Source organism: Centroberyx gerrardi, chromosome 1, assembly GCF_048128805.1.
Source record: "Centroberyx gerrardi isolate f3 chromosome 1, fCenGer3.hap1.cur.20231027, whole genome shotgun sequence".
NCBI lineage: Eukaryota > Metazoa > Chordata > Actinopteri > Beryciformes > Berycidae > Centroberyx > Centroberyx gerrardi.
Genome location: NC_135997.1, coordinates 12,101,669 through 12,119,387, shown reverse-complemented (window position 1 = coordinate 12,119,387; position 17,719 = coordinate 12,101,669). Strand labels below are relative to the sequence as shown.

The following is a 17,719-nucleotide window of genomic DNA, read 5'->3' as shown; positions in this document are numbered from 1 at the left end:
CCATAGCACATACAGTAATTCCCCTAAGCACTGCGCATTGTAAAAAGCTTTACACATGAATCAACAAACCAACAAACACACAGCCTGGCTCTTATCGAGGTGCTCCCCAGCACCTAAAAAATAGAAGAGCAAGTCACTACTCACTCACTAAATCATGTCTTATGTGAGACATATACCCACTTTATTAGGTATACCTCACAAGTATCAGGTAGGACCCCCTTTTGTCTCCAGAGCAGCCTGAAAAAAGTCTGGAAACCTTCCACAGGGATATTGGTCCATGCTGACTCGATAATGTCACTCAGTTCCTGCAGATTTTTAAGCGTTCATGCTGTAAACATTACGTTCCACTTCATCCCTAAACTGCTGTATTGAGTTGAGATCCAGGGACTGTGCAGTCCACTGGAGTAAACTAAAGTCTCTGTCACATTTGTGGGAACCATTTTGAGATGATGCTTGCTTCATGACATGGTGCATTATCCTACTGCAAGTATCCATTTGAAAAAGGGTAGACTGTGGCCATGAAGGGATGCACCTGGTCAGCAACAATATTTAGGTACGCAGTAGGATTGAAATGATCCTCCGTTACTAAGGGGCGTAATATGTGCCAAACAGAAATTCCCTACACCGTTCCGCCACCACCAGACTGTACTGTTGACATAGGCAGGATGATCCACGGATTGACCTTTATCAATCCGTGGATTGATCTCTATACCAAATTCCAGCATGTCCTTAGCAGAGTTAGGAGTTGAAGCCGGCTTTGTCTTCTGCTGCTGTAGCCCGTCCACTTCAAGTGTTGATGAGTTGAATGTTCTGAAATGCCCTTCTGCACATCACTGTTGTACTGAGCTGTTATGTGCAGACTAGTGGTCCGCCTGTTAGCTTAAACAAGTCTTTCCATTCTCCTCTGACCTCTCTCATCAAAGAGGCATTTTCGCACAGAGGACTGCCACTGATTGGATGCTTTTTGTTCATTGCATCATTTTGGATGAACTCTCGACACTGTAGTGTGTGAAAAACCCAGGCGGCTGTTTCTGAGATGCTGGAGCTGAAGCGTCTGGCACCAATGATCATACCACATTCAAAGCTGCTTAGATCTCGTTTCTTGCCCAATCTTATATTTAGTTGAACAGTAACTGAACCTCTCAACCCTTTGTGCATGTGTTATGCTGGTGGAGTAAGGTGTTTGAATTAAGAGGTGCTTAAATTGAGAGGTGTACCTAATAAATGAGTCTATTATGAAATGAATGTCTTCCTCTCTCTCTCACTTTCTCTCTCTAAATAACTTTTCTGTCTCTGCAGGACCTCCGTCAGCTCCCAGGAACCTGGTCTCATTGGTCAATGACACAGCTCTCTTCTTGCAGTGGACCCCTCCTAGCGACACAGGAGGCAGGAGGGATCTCACTTACAACATCCTGTGCCAGCGTTGTGATAATGACGGTGACAGTGGCGTGGCACAGTGTGAGCCATGTGAGCCCGACCTGCGGTTCATTCCGCGGCCACTTGGTCTAACCGGTACCTCGGTGGCGGTGCTAGATTTTGCAATGCACGCCAACTACACCTTCCATGTGGAGGCAGTGAATGGTGTCTCTGGGCTGGGGGTGGCTGCACGCTCCCTGGCGAATGTTACCATCACTACTCACCAAGCTGGTGAGTTACAGAGCTCTCTCTCGCTTTTTCAGTGTAACGTTTTGTTTCTGTTCATTCCTCTGTCTCTTTCTCATTCAATCTCTGAAGAATGGAATGATAGAATGACCGCTACCTTAAAGTTTCAGTTAACAAATAGAATTTCTTCCCTTGGATAAGATTCAGCATCAACTATTAGCTTTGTAATTCCACAAATATATTTCAGAAAAATTTCTTTTTTCGGGCCTAATATAGTAGATGGTGCACTACAGAATAATGCAACGCATTTATCATTGTAATTTTGCTGGCATGGGCGGAATGGCCATCTGGAGTAGCGGGAGTTTTCCCGGTGGGCCGGTCAACCTGTGGGCCGGCAGTGAGCCAAGCAACACTGATAAAAAAAGATTTTAAAAAAGTCCCAGGATGTTTGTTAGTCCTGGTCGGGAAGGGGTGGATGGGTGGGTTGTGGGTGCATCACTGGTCCATCTTACTCCCCCCACCAATTGTACTTTTGTATGTACAATTGTACATCCTATCTTTCATAAGCGGAGCTGACAATGACAGACTGTGTTGTGCATTAATCACAACTGAGTCTACCTTACAAATGAACATGGAAAAGGAGAACACAAAATATGCACAAGTGGAGCTGAAAAATTAGGTGAAAAAGTAGTCCTATATCTCTAGTAATACTTAGTTCTTCATACGTCCATAATGTGAGGTCTAGGGCGGCAGGTCTGGGTCAAAAGTCCAGGGCCATTTTTTTTTTGTTAATAACCCAGTCCCTCTATGATTAGTGGTAATATGACTGTCCAGTGTCATTGATCAATGAAGCTGTACCTTTAGGCTTTGAGATGTAACCCAATTTTTAGTGCATTGTAGGTCTAGTAGACCTACACATGACCAAACTAGCTTTAGTTTACACCCCACCAATTAGAATTATTGGCTATTGCCTATAAAGAATTTTTTTTTTTTTTTTTTTTTCCTGGACAGAATATCAATATATATCATTTAAACATTTCTACTGGCCATATTTGGGTTTAAAATGTTGATAAGAATAACATATACATGGTCAGGCTGCACATGCGCGTGCTGTAGTTAGATAATAGTAAGCTATTTCACAGCTCATGAATATATGTGTGCAGCTGCAGCTTGCAGCAGATGAAGACATTTATGGTAGGGTAATAGGCAGGGATTTACCCTGCAGCTAGATTTGCCTGGTCTTCCTTCTGAACACCCTGTGCTCTCTCTCTCTCTCTCTCTCCCTCTCTCTGTCTTGCTTAATGTGCTAATAGGTCAAGCACATCGCTGACCCTTAGATAGCTGACAGAGCCACTATGGCCTGAACTTAGTCCTTATTAGGGGAGCCTGGCTGACCTGAGGTCAACCTCAGGGTCCTCAAGGCTGCATTGTCTTGGGCCTGCATTAGGAAAACTAAATTATCTTAAGTTCAACCAATGAAGCCTTGACCTTATATTCCAAGGACAAGAATATGGATTGAATAATTGATGGAGAGTGGAAAAGAAGGATGGAATGAAGGAAGGAAGGGGAGTGGATAAATAAAAGGAGCTGGGTTGTATCTGCATTTTCTCCCCTTTTGGCTTGTACAGGAATTGGCCAATTCTGAGAATAAATTCTGATGAGGACAAGGGCAAGGCTTATACAAGGATATAAATAGGGAACTGTGGGCGTATGTGTGCTTGTCCAATAAGATAGGCCATCGCAACTGTATCAGCACTAAGCTTTTCTCGCTTCACCATTAGTCATCCAATTGACCAGACAAAAAACAATAGCTTGAAGCAGTAAATGTTTAGAATATGTGAACTAATGTTGTTTAAGCCTTTTATAGTTGTGCCTATTCTAACCAATTGCAGGCATTTTGAGGTTAATCAGTGAACCTAAGGTGATAGGGAGGTGGGGATATTAACATATTTGAGAGATGCATCCAGTAGTTTGTCATAGTTTCTCCCCTTTTTGGAATATATAAACAAATTTGCCAAAACTGAGAGTAAATTCTGATGAGCACAAGGCGAAGGCTTAGCCATGACAGAATTATATTTGATTATTTAACACAGTTTGTTCTACAGTTACAACCAATATGTAGGCTTACAGTTGGTCTATGTGACTATTTATTCACCTGGTTTACTGCATCAACCAATTGTTGGTCAGACAAGGTTTAGGATCTACTTGATACAAATAAACACAGCAAAGAAAACAACTTTTTTTCTCCCTTTTGAATCCAGGTAACTGGCCCAAATGAGTATATGGCTGACTCATAGTCTGGAGTTATGAGGGTGCAGTTCCCTTACTAGCCTTGAAGGTCAGTATCAGGGTTTTGATTCGGATATGAACAGTCAAGGAGCCAGTGGAGGACGTGCAGTAGGGGAGTGATGTGGGAGAAGTTTGGGAGATTGAAGACAAGATGTGTTGCAACAGTCTGGATGAGTTGAATGGGCTGAAGTGAACACTCATGATGCAGTTTTGACAGAAAATGACTGAATTGGCAGATGTTGTGGAGAGCAAATCTACAGGGGAAAGGATTGTTGATGTGGGCTTTTCTTGACAGTTGGTTGTCACACGGAGATTCTTGTCTGTTTGGCCAGGAGTCACTTGTAGTGTTGTGGTGTCCTAGAGATATCAGCTTGGCAAGGGAAGATGCACACCTCAACCTGTGTGTCAGAGAAAGGAAAATAACATTTAAGTTGTGTGTCATCAGCATAGCAATCTTAAAAAAAGAAGTGGGATACAATAACAGAACCGTAGCATAGTGTAGAGAGAAAAGAGGAGGGATTTAGGGGGTGCATGGTGAAGACAGGGCCCTTCTCCATGCTACCTGATAGGATGGGCCTGCCAGCCAGGAGGTGAACCCTTTCCAAAACTTTTCTGATAGGATTCCAGTAATAGGATTGGATTAAATCTGGAAATTGGGTTAATCAAAGCTGATAACTGAAATTCTGATTATTCAGATTGGGATTTGGATTTGGTAAACCAGTCCTATCTTTAATCGAACGTAAATGTGGTTTCTGTGTTTTTCAAAACTCTAAGTAGAGATTAGGGTAACTTTGATACCAAAATCAGTGGATTCAGGGTAGAGTTAGACATGAAGGGCATTAGATATACCGTATTTCCTCTAATAGTGGCCTGTAGTCAATTAAAAGCCGATAATGGCCGGGGCCGTCGTCGACACGAACAAATAAAAGCCGGTCTCAAATACAGGCCGGGGGAAAAAACAAAGGAAACAAGACTAGGTCAAAACCTAGTATATAGCTGCACCGTGTCCGTCTCCTCTCTCCGCCGCTGCCTCTCCACCGCGCCCACGGCCCTCATTGATCCTCCCGATCCAAGCCCCGGACCCCCGCCGAAATCTCAGCCGGATCACCGGGAACACATCGGCACCCAGGTTCAGTTAGCTTCAGTTAGCTTCAGCTTACATGCAAACAACGGTGGATACCGGTAAACTCCTGGTGCCTGTTTGTAACTGTAGTTTGTAGTAACGTACAAGTGCCACAAGATGGCTCGGCCGGCGGAAGTCTCTGGAGCATGCCGTCGTCGATTACCGTAATTATCGTAATGCATTGCAGTAACAAAAAAACGTCTACCTAACGTACCCCAACAGAAGCAGATCAGAAAACAAGGAGGCTTCGTACTAAAATATGAGCAAATATACTTATCAAACAGAGGGAATTAGAAATAAAGGCCTGTCTCTAATATAAGCCTGTTTCCAATAAAGGCCTGGTACCCTCTGCAGTTGAGGTAAATAAAGGCCCGGGCCACTATTAGAGGAAATACGGTATATAACCAAGAAATTGTGGTGAGGAAGTAGGGAAAATACAGCCCATACATCTTGAATATAGATTAACAATAGTATTAGTGTTCACATTTTAATAAATAAACAAACCTACAATCAAAGTCTCATACCAACTGCCACCATTTCAGCAGGATGAACCAAATGGGTGCTTGATGAGAGATGATCTTATGAACCTTTATTTTTTAATGAATGAAAGCAGCTTGCAGAGCAATTGTTTTTAATTATTTTTGTCATCCAATGAGACTTTGAATTTTGTCTTTAAGTTCTTATGCATTGTATACCTGTGTAGATAAATGAATAAAAGCTGAGTAAGTGACTACAAGATGCCTTGCACTTTTTCACCTAGTTCACTCATGACTTTTTTGGCCTAACAACATTATTTGCCCAACAGATGGTGAGATAAAGATCTATGATAGACTGCAAATCTAGATTCTGTAATCTTGATCTTGTGGTATCTCAATTAGAATTGAGAATTAGAATTTTTTTTAACTAACTCAAAATCAGCAAGGTCAATCTGAACCTGGATCGCTAAAAAAGGAGATCAGAAAATCTATATAATTCATAGGAGGAAAGTAGCATCCAGTAGTGTTACTGTGTCAAAAGCAGTAGGCCGGTCTGAGATGCCAGAGGAGAGTGAATCAGCAATAGTGATGAAGTGGAGTGTTTAAGTGACAGCAACAAGCCAAGTCTGAGTGGAGGGTGCCAAAGTATTTGGACAGATACTGATTATATAAAGTAGTCCTTTCTCATTTGTTGTCAAATGTTCTTTATGACTTTTGAAGTCTGCAATCCATAATTATCACCATACTCTTGACATCTTATCTACGTTTTCCCAGCCTTTTTTGCATTTCATTGTATCTCCATGAGGATTTAGCTGTGTCTGTGCTTGACTCAGTTTCTCAGGCAGTATGAAGACCATGGCTGGCAAAATGGGCATAAGTAAACAATAGGCAGAATTATCAAATGAGCCTTGAATCATCACATTCTTGCATAATGCTGCTGCTCATGGCCCTGCATAAGCTTAAAAACAGAGATGTGAATATGTGTTGTTTCTCCTTATTAATTCCCCCCTAGAATTCAACAGGAAATTATTATTTTAAAATATTATTTTAGAAATTACAGGTTGTGCTGATAGGTTGTCATCAAGCCGTGGAAACCAGATGTCAGGTGTATGTATGTGGCTTAGAATACCCATCTTGCTGGCAAAGGCAGCTCGGATGATGGGAGAAAGTTGGAATGCAAATGTTCTCTCCAGAGGGGAAGAAGCAGCCTGTGGGGATGTTCCCATTAGGCTTTTTAGATTGGATTGACTTGTCAAACTGTCAGCCTTGCCTCAATAGAATAACATATACACACAGCCTGGCTTGCATGCAAACAGGCAGACAAACAAATCCATACACATATGGCACTTGCACACACCTTCGCTTCACCCATATACACTTACAGGCTTGCACATATCTCTCTCTCTCTCTCTCTCTCTCTCTCTCTCTCTCTCTCTCTCTCTCTGTCTCTCCATCTCTCTCTCTCTCTCTCTCTCTCTCTCTCTCTCTCACACACACACATACACACACACAGGCACACACACAATCTTTGCTTCTCATTTTACCCTTTTTTTAAACTGGAGATACTGTGGGCAGATATAACCGTCAGTGAAAGTGCAATAACTATTTTGTGTGCAAATATTTTTATTTTGTGCTTTGATACAAGATGGAATTACAGTACCATAGAACTATATTGTATATTTTATGTGGGAAAAGACAAAACAAAAGGAAAGAAACAGTATGCACACTGTCGGTCCGATTTCACCCTGCACACTGTACATTTGCACTTCAGAATTTTGTTTTTATTGGATCATAGTCTGAAATGTTTACATTTGTTCACAGTTGATTCACAATGTGGAAAGGCCTTCAAAAATCTAGCTTGTCCAAATGTGAGTGCACAAGTAACCTGCTAATAAGCGCATAGTGGAATTAAATAATTGTTGTAGCAGGACAGTCAGGGAAATATTCAGGGAAGCCTCTTCATGATGTTGCCGGAACAGCAGGTTTGAAATGTTAGAAAGTCTTTGATCTATTTAAACTGTTCATAGCACCATAGATCTGTTGTTAAATGCAAAACAATATTTAATCACCAGTTTTCCACGGGGAGTCCACATGTCCAAACCAAACAAAGGTAGAAGGCTTTTCATGAAGATGAGAGAAAAGATTGGAAGGTTGGAAATTAGAAAGTTCCTTGCTTGTCGAAACTGTTTATAAGGATAGACTGAGTATGGACAGGCTCATTGCCACTTAATGCTGACGGTGAGAGGTAATTCATGTAATTGATTGTGGTATTATGGCAATGATGGAATAATAGCCAATCAGAAACAGAATTAGAATTTAACTGGATTTTGTACTGATAATGAGAAGGAAGATTTATTTTCCGTTGCCATACTATGTTTTCAAATTGCATATTAATGCCTCATTATAGTTTTAATTATGCTAAACTTATTCATCAGAATTACTAATTAATTTATTTTCCCCGTTGCCTGTGTGCTTGTCTAACCTTGATAAGTTGTATTTATCATGCTCAGTTAAGCAAGATGCAGGATCATAGTGTCTCTGAACAGAATAGAGAGTTCATTGCCTTTAATGACGATATGAAGATATATTGGAATTATAGTACATTCAGTTTTGTAGCTATAAGAGCCCTGCAATATCTGCTTAGTCATGGAATTCTCAGTGGAGAAGACAGATTTGATAAACTTGATTGCCCATTTGTAGGTCTAAGTACACTCCACCCTTCATTTTTCCTTGTTTTAGCAGTGGAAGCAGGCTCTTCCTCCTGAGGAAGTTGTGCTCCAGTGTATACAGCAGGACGCTGGCCATGTTCTGCCTGATGAAGCTGATGAAGGTCAGCTGTTGTCTCCTCCTGGAGCCCGCTTGAGGCAGTAATGCAGAGCGGGGCGAGCAGGAGGATATCTGCTGTTATGAACAGTGAACTGCACTCCTGTCACTGTATAGTTATAGCTCAACAGAGCGTTTCCCACCAGAGATTCATTTCACAGTGTTCAGTGCAGTGTTCAATGGGAAGGCTGAGAAAATCATTGCAAACGTCGGTAAGGAGTTTAGCAGACGTAAGTATAAAATAGATGGGCGCCACACTCTTTCCATTAAAAGTAATGTTTAATAGTTGATTACTTTTAATGGAAAGAGTGTGTCGCCTATCCATTTTGTGCTGAAAGAAATCCTGAAATATTCCATGGCCGCAAGAAAACAGACCAAAAGGAACTAAATAACCATTTGCAAGTCAAAAATTAGTATAACATACGCTAAACACGCCATTTTTCTCAGCATTTTGTATGACATAGGACAGACCAATTTATCACCAACACAAGAAGTACAAAGGCGGCATTCAGCGGAGTCAGAACTGCACATTGAAAAAGGACAAGGCATTTAAATGAGGGAAGCATTCTGGTGCCTAATAGCGGTGCCAATTTGCCACTGTATTTTTATTTTGTCAGGACTTTTCTGTACAATTTTGCAGGTTAGTCATTTTTCCACGGAGGAAGGTAAATTCTGCCATAGTGGTTATGTAATCCCGCGGTGACTGTTTGAGGTTGTACAATGGCACCCAGACAAGAACCTTATTTGTCTCAAAACCTGCATTACAGACAGTAACCCAACTCCACAGCGCCTCTCCAAGGGGCCCGCAGCTCAGCGTCGTTTCTCACCTCATCATACGGGTATTTAAAATGTTCTTGCTTCGAACATCAGTATCTCTGCGTACTTGCAATTTTTGTTTCTGTCATTTCATTTCACTTTGGTTAGTTGACATATGGTTACATAACATGCATGACTTAGTGGGAATTGTGCAATATGTTGTTCAAGTCCATCAGGCTTTTGACACCTTTACTGCCTTTTCCTGACATTACAGCATTAATGCTATGAAAGTAGTAGCTGCACCTTTTTTGGTTTGTTTTATTCTACAAATAAAAATTAGCAAATCAATTTCATTATTTGTATTTAGGATCAATGGAGCCCTCATGTTATGAAGGAAAATAAATAATGATTTGCACATATAAAGGCCAAAGTGTCAAAACTGCAATTTTTTATATAACACATCTACTTGTACAAGGATCAGCTTTGAAGCACATTATTCAAATCATTTGTTCAAATTAAATTGACTGTATGTATGCAGTTTTGGTGGAGATTTTTAAAAAAATGTAATGTGCTGTTTGTCGTTTCCTCTCTGTGGATCATTGAAGTATATATAATTTCTCAACATATTTCAACATTGTGGCCATTTGTTTGACCTGTTGTTTTGAGGATTCGGGTAAACCTGAGTCCTACTGTGTGCATAACGTTCCTCATGAGGCTTGACTCACACTAAAAAGTACCAGAAAAGTACAAATTCCTCTCCAGTTTTATTTCTTTTTTTATTTTCACAGTTTTCAGTGAAAACAATAATGCATTTTGCTTCGGCATGTTAATCATCACGTTTCTATATTGAGAATCATGTACGGTTCTCACAGGCATATTTTTGAATCCATGTGTGAACATTTTACAGTGTTTTGTGGTGTCCTGATTCAGGCGATTTTCTTTCTTTTACTTCGCTCTCTTCTTCTTCTCTCCAATGGATTCTCTTCTGTTTTCATCTTCCTTGCTCTGGGAATAAGGCTGACTTCTATTTATATGCTCAGATGCTGGGGAGAAGAAACCTCGTGGGACTTCTTTACAGCTCTCCCTATGCTCTCTCTCTCTCACACTCTCTCTCTTTCTCCGCTGTCCTTTCTTTCTTTCTCTGTCTGTCGGAGTGTGTGTGGTTGACCGTTAGCCTATTTCTCCATGCTGCCATGTTATGTAGTGCTTATAGATTCTCAAAGGCACTTTTTTAATCTTTTGCTCTATGAGTTGTGATTAAACTGTAATGATCATCATTGTTCTCTCGGAGCCACTCAGCCATAACAGTATCTAACTAGTGGATTGATTTATCCCCTACACATACACACACACACACACACCAGAGTCAGTAGTTCAGTCTCTAGAGATGTGGTCAAGGCTAATTAGTGTCAGATACCGGTCAAAGCCGCAGTAATGAGTTCCCATCAGCATGTTTTTAGGTCTTTACATGCTTAACTGCATCTGGCTGGTAAGCGCTATACCAGATTCCCCCTTTCTCATACTGTATGTTTCTATCCTGCTCTTAACCTGCTTTCATTCTCCCTCCCCACTGCTCTTCTCTCCCATCCTCATAATAATGTCTCCTCTTCCCTTTGTCCCATCAAGAAATCATGAGAGAGAGAGCGAGAGAGAGAGAGAGAGAGAGAGCGAGAGAGAGAGATTTCAACCTGTCTCAGTCTCTCCTAATAACATGATAATACCTTATCTCCTAAGGCTATAGGCTACACTTGAGCAAAATATAGAGGAATACTGTATGTTTAATTTATCTCCAAGATACTTACTACTAACTATCAGGCTCGCGTACAGCATCATAGTCAACAGAGGTTTCACACAGCTTTTCTCTTCCTCTAATACATGACAGTTTTATGGAGAAACATTTACTACATTTATACATTTGACAGAGAGTAATTTGTAGTAGCCAATGAATAGGCCAAAATTAAAACTCTGTGACCTTCCTAACGCATTCTCACTAATGGTTCCTGTGTCTAGCTGGTGAGAATGAAATAAGGCATGCAGTATTTCATCAGCCAGATTTTTTAGTCTATGTTGTCCAATTCAGTTGCACTTTTTTGTCTTTAATTTTCACTCTAGAGGTGAGATGTTGGTTAAGCACACGCATACATACACAAAAACAGAGATACATACACTGCCATTCATGCTGCACACCTTAATCCTCTCTAGTAATGTAATTCCCACAAACACCCTGTGATAGGATGATAGGACCTAATGTTGCTAACTTGCTCCCTCCCAAAATAATAGTAGTAGTAATGTGTTAACAGTAGTGATATGATATGATATGATATGATATGACATGGTATTTTCCTGCACTGGTATACCAACTATTATGTTATAGCACACTTACAATAGGCACAACTGTCCTGGAACGTTTGAGAGATTTCAACCACGGCTATCATGACCATTGAGAATTGAATTTTCCAAAGACGATATCAAAGTAAGGGAGTACTGAAATTTGTTGATGTAGGGGGATATGCAAATTAGCTGGATGCCAAAGTGAAATTGTTCAAGTGAAAAATTACAAGTATCAATCTGCCATGATTGCTTACCGTAAATTGATATTAACTGGGCATCATTCTCCTGCAGCTGTGTTTTATTCCAGCAAACTCATTCAAGTTAAAGATGCAATCTGAAATGTATTTAAACACCTAAATGTTGGTTATATCCATGCATGATCTCAATGTTTTTGCCTCATAGATGGAATGCAAGTGCAAGTCAAAATGTAACTCTATTTTACTGTGGTGTTTACAGATGTTACAAATGTAAACAATCAACAACAATTCTGGATAAATCCTGGATAAATAAATTACAGAATGAAAAAAAGTTACTTTGGGCCTGATTTAGATTGCATATAGTTATGTGGGTCTTATGGATTGAGATACGTACAATGCAGCTGTTCCTATTCAGACTTTGACTGTTCGATGTGCGCCCTGAGGACTCTGGGTGTGCCTTTGCTTGCACACAGGTTTATTGAAAATTCTTTGTCCTTGCTTCCTTTCCATCGGTACGGAGGGAAATTGAGCCATGGATATTATCCTTTTCATGTCTCTCTGAGGCATTGTCTTTCAGTGTCATGCACCTTTAATTCAGTTTTGTTTAGGATGATAGTGTGAAAAGATTGAATTGGCAACATGCCCTTGGGACATCAATTGGATAGAAACATAATAGAAATCTGAAATGCTTTAGGCTATTCTGTATTTTCCACCTACAAGAAATCACTGAAAGAATTTGTTAATAGCAAAGTCTCATATCAAAAGATGAGATTGCTACTCAGCTAAACAACAGGATACTCTCTGATTGAATTGCATATTGCACTGTAACTTTACATAGTGCTACGGCCATTTGTTATTGCCACTTCTGCATCACATACCAAATGAATGTTCAAGCAATGTTTTTGTTTCCTACTCCTGTGAATATGTTCTTGTGTGGTCTACATCCTGATGGTTGCAGGCATGTAATCGACAGCACCGATGACATTTGGAAAGCAACACGATAGAATCCGTCCTTGACTGTGCTTTGTTTCGCATCAGTGTTTTGCCAATATATATATATTTGTTGTTGCTCTTTGCCAATAAGAGCTGCAGCAGGCAGCCAGACTCAGAGGCTTGAGATATTCCCACAACAACCCCAGGCACCCTGTTCAGCTGATGCACCACCTGTCACCGGGATGGAAAGGGCACATGTAACCTGGAGTGACACGGGGAGCGCCGGCTGTGCGATCTGGCTTTGCAAATCATCGTTCAATTGAAACCACAGCTGAATGATCGAGGTCCTATCCGTGCGCTAATGCTGGATGCATAGGGTGCCTGCTAAACTCAACACATGATTTATTGATTTCTTTAAATGGTTTCTTGACACCCTGGTAGTGCTGCCTCCTTTGATGATCCTTTAAAAACTCTATGGAACTTTAAATGGCAGGACACAGCTTGTCTGCTTCGTTGTAGAGAGTTGTCAAATTGCTTTAAATACTATTCCAGTTATAGAGGTAGAGTCAATTCATTTCTAATTCTTTTCCTTCAGGTTTCTGTGACTCAGCAGTTCATGTGCTATTTGAGTTGGCAATTAGTACACAGATTTCTTGTTTTGCCTCATGAAACAGATGGAACATATTGCAGGGTTTCAGGTTTTCATACAAATAGACTTAAGTTAGAGTCAGAATCTGTGCATCGTAATGTGAAGGTGGACGCGTCTTGAATTACATAACCATCATCTCAAGTGTGCATGTTGCAGGAGTCCACGTCTGAATCCAGCGCTATGTGAACACCTCTCATCTCTGCTCTTTTTCTTTTAATACCAGTTGAAATGGTTGAGCTGCTGGACTGTACAGTGTCATGTCATGGAAATTATTGGCTTCCTGACAAGATGTGAAAGTTCGCCCCCTCACCCCGGTGTGTCCAACTTAATACAGTGGCACGTCGCCTCTCTGAAGGGCCCCATCCGGTTTCCGGCCCCCTGTGTGTCGTAGGGTATCTGCTTCTCTGAGCCGGAGGAGAGTTTAAGACATCGATCCGGGCTTGAATTAGCATTTCAAGAGAGATCTCCCTAACAGCAAGGTCTAGTACGGAGGGACTGGGTCTATTATTTTGCCGAATCACATTCTGCTCAAGCCGAAGCATTCTGAATAATTGATGGTAAATATTTGAATTGCAGGTGGTTTCCTGTCTGCTCAGCAGCCTTGTGTAGAATATTCTCCCAATTGTGGCAATAATGCAGTCTCAGGGTAAACAGTTGCTGTGGGTCCAATGGTTTTGGGTAACTGGCAGTTGACTCTCTGTGGCAGGATGATAAAATGTTTCTCACAGACAGCACATCATACTGAAGCTGGACAGTGAAATGGCTGGGTCTTGACCCTTCTTTCCCTTTGGGTATTCCTGTGATTCTGAAATCGTTTCTCCTCAAACTTACCGTCATGTCCTCACATTTTTCAGAACTGGTACCTCAGGTGGTCAGCTGTACCCTGGAGTGTGGCGATGTTATGTATGTGGCATGAGGCTCCTCTTTCCTCTTGCTACATGAGAGTGACACCCTGCATTGCTGTTTTGTTTTTCAGTTTAGAGATGTATGTCTGAATTCCTTTATTCAGGCTTGAAATCTTTCTTCTGATGGCTGAAGACACTTCTGTAATGCGTTTTTCAGTGGTGTCTCGGTGAACTCAGGCTTGAGTTCACTTCAGTGGATAGAGCAATAAATGGCTGGAAGCACTCATCTCTTCAGTCCCCGGGGCTTCTTGGTCAGGTGACGCTGGGCTTGCTCAGGCCTTCTTCAGACTTGCCATTTTTCTTGCCAGGTTTTCTCCCCATCTTCAAAACTGAAAAAAAAAAAAAGGAATATTCATCTTTATATTTTAAGGTTTTCTCTTGGGGACGTGCACCGTCAAGTAAGCCGCATTGGGGTTTTTTTACATTTTAAAAGTAAAGGCTATAGAGAATATTCAAAATTGTATCGATATACAAGTCCAAGGTCTGACATGACACCGAGGACACATATTTTTGTTGTTGCCTCAAAAGCTACAAAACTCCTGCTTGCACCATTCTAATACTTGAATATGAGTATGAATTATTGACTACAAATCTTGACAGGTGTGTAATGACTGCTGACTCTCTGCCCCCTTGACTCCATCCTCAGGTCCTGCCCTAGTGGGTGTAGTGAGGAAGGACTGGGCCTCTTACAACAGCATCGCCCTCTCCTGGTCTGAGGTGGAACAGCCGCCTTCACACATACTGGACTATGAGGTCAAATACTATGAGAAGGTATTCACTCTCATCACACATGTCATTTATAATGAATATAGTGACTTTATCTCCGGTTAGGGGCCTTTAATATTGTTCTAAGACATTGATTGTGCATTACATGGGTTCACTGCTTAGTAGTGATAGTGATGCAGTGTAGTGCTACTCTACTTTATTGATCCCACAGTGGGAAATTCTTTTATTGCTGAAACACACCGCAGGTAATGCAATACGCAGAACAAAGCAAGTGTAAGTCATCCATAATTCATTGTTATCCCAGCTCCTCTGTTAATCTCTCAGTGTTCATTAAATAGGTTCTGGTTTGATCTGCCTCGGTGGTTTGTAGCATGGAAATGATGTGTTTTGTTCACATGTGCTCTGGTATGGAGTCATTTGTCTGTCCTGGTGTATTACAATGTACCGTTCTTTGTTATGATCTTTGATGATCTGTTTCTACTTTTCCAGGAACAAGAGCAGCTGAGCTACTCATCAACGCGGACCAAATCCCCCAGTGTGGTGGTCACAGGCCTCAGACCCTCCACTGTCTATGTCTTCCACGTGCGCGCTCGCACTGCTGCTGGCTACACGGCATACAGCCCCAACTTTGAGTTTGCTACTGGAGAGGAGGGTACGGCTGTGGGGGAAAGGGCATGCATGGGATGTGTAGTTTGGCTTGTGTGCATTGTGTGTATATCCGCCTGTGTTGTCAGGAAGAGTGCTGCTGATTTTCTGCACTCTATTTGGAAATTTGATTTGTGCCGAAATTACAATGGGCGGGGAGTTTTTGTTCCAAAACAGGTTATGGCCAGAAAGGGAGTTTTGAAAGCCATATCTCAGCTCAAATCTCAGTGCCTGGTGAAGTCATTCAAGTCAAGTCATATATTATTGTCATTTTGTGCTGTGGGCCAGTAAATTTTTACTCATTGCCCCTTAAGGCATTAACACAGCATTTACTTTAGATGTTTATAGGTTCTGTAAGGCTATTCTGAGTCCACTAAATCCTTCGGTGAATGTTCTTTTATGTACAGGTCGTATTTTTCCTTATTCCTTCGACCCACACACACAGCTTCATCTCACATGCATTTTTTTCCTAAAGACATCTTCTTTTTGATATTTTTTGTCTTTATTTGCTTGTCCATGAGACTAAGACAGGAAAGATAGGGAGACAGAGGGGGGCTAACATGCGACAAAAGTCCTAGGCCAGGTTCAAACCAAGAAGTGCAAACATTTATTTCTATTTTAATAGAAAATAGTGTTTAGTGTAAAGTTTCATCGCAATGTGCAAGGCAATTGACGAGTGGCTTGTTGCTAAGTTGAGTAGAAAGGAGAAACTCATTTTTTGATAAACTTGTTTTTGTTATGAAAATATATTTTATATCTGTCAATGCTAATAGGCAGAAGTGCAGAATAGCCTAAATCATTTTAGATTTTGTATAAGACATGAAAAGAAGAAAAGTCCATGGCCCAATTTTCTACCGTACCGATGGGAATGGAAAAGAAGTCAAGGTTTTGGATAAACAAATGGCGCAGGCAAAATCCTCAGTGCACACATTAACAGGAACAACTCCAACATGTGTATCTCAAACTGTGTAAGACCTGCATAAATTTATGCAGTCTGAATTACGCCCTAAATGCAGAACTGTCCACCAGCAGCAATTTCAAGAATTCACAGTTGTTGTTCCGTATATGTTCAAAAGTGGTTGTGTTGTTAATACATGCTAATAAGGGAAACGTGAATGAGCATGCACCTAACAATGTTTAGGATTTATCACTGAAACGGCAGATAGAGTGTACTGTATGAATGTTTCCCCCTTGTGTTGTCAAGGTTGATAAATGTGAAGGAAAGTTTTGGTTCAGCTGCATTTTAAATACAAGAATTTACAAGCAGCGCAGGAACGGATTGACAAATGAGGACCAGTTCTTTGAATCTATTTACTGTCTTCCATGAATTGCCAAAGGAGCAGCTTTGTGTTGTGCATCACAAAGTAAGGTGTCAATTCTAACTCTGGGAGAGAGTTGCTAATGTTAACAAGTATTGATTGGACAGTCCTCTGTTTAAGCAATATCACACGAGAGGGAGTGCTACTATACTGTGTATCAGCACGGCTGTATATACACTATATATGTTGCTTGATATTGCTTTTATACAACAGTTCTATTAACAAAGCTATTCATCAAGTAATGGTAATTTGAAACTAAGATTTTTGTCTTTTATTTGTCCCTCGGGATTCCACCACCAAGTGTTGCCAAGCAACACATAGACTGTTTATATTAGAACACCATAAAGCAGTATATATATCAGCACTCATGGAATACCTCCTGTCCAATCAAATTACCCGACCAGAACTAACTGTTGTATAATATAGAAATATCATACGGGAATTCCCCTCCTTTCCTGTGTTCTCGCTCTCCTCAGATCCTGACATGGCTGATCAGGGTCAGGTGCTGGTGGTTGTCACAGCATCTGTGGGAGGCTTCTCCCTGTTGGTCATCCTTACCCTCTTCCTCCTCATCACTGGACGGTAAGATAACCCCCCCACACACACACACACATACAGTATACTGATAATCTGCCTTCCCTCCCTCCTCATAATCTCCAGGGTGGCCCGCTGCAATCACAAGTCTGTTAATGGGCCCTCTTATTTTCCAAGTGGTTGAGACACTTTTCTGCCTAATTACCCTGCATGTACCAGCAGTTTCCTCTGTTCCACTGGCTTCCATCGGCTGGCTCAGACTGTCTGCCTCTGAATCTAAGAGTTGTGTCATTTGTGGCACATTAGAATATCTTACAGTAATGATCCAGTAGTCAGGCCACATCAAAGCTGTCACTTCATGCATGTGTGTTTTAGCCTGCTTAGGTGCCAGATGGAGCCACATCGGACAAT

General features: G+C 41.1%; 1 protein-coding gene across 1 annotated transcript in view; it reads left to right on the top strand.

Annotated features, from left to right (window-relative positions):
* Positions 1 to 17,719, top strand: part of LOC139927398 (ephrin type-A receptor 6) — a 62,316-nt gene that overhangs the window by 37,178 nt on the left and 7,419 nt on the right. Inside the window, exons 8-11 of the mRNA XM_071919523.2 lie at positions 1,300 to 1,647; positions 14,731 to 14,855; positions 15,300 to 15,462; positions 17,251 to 17,356. Coding sequence (XP_071775624.2) covers positions 1,300 to 1,647; positions 14,731 to 14,855; positions 15,300 to 15,462; positions 17,251 to 17,356 — 742 coding nt within the window. The remainder of the gene's footprint in view (positions 1 to 1,299; positions 1,648 to 14,730; positions 14,856 to 15,299; positions 15,463 to 17,250; positions 17,357 to 17,719) is intronic.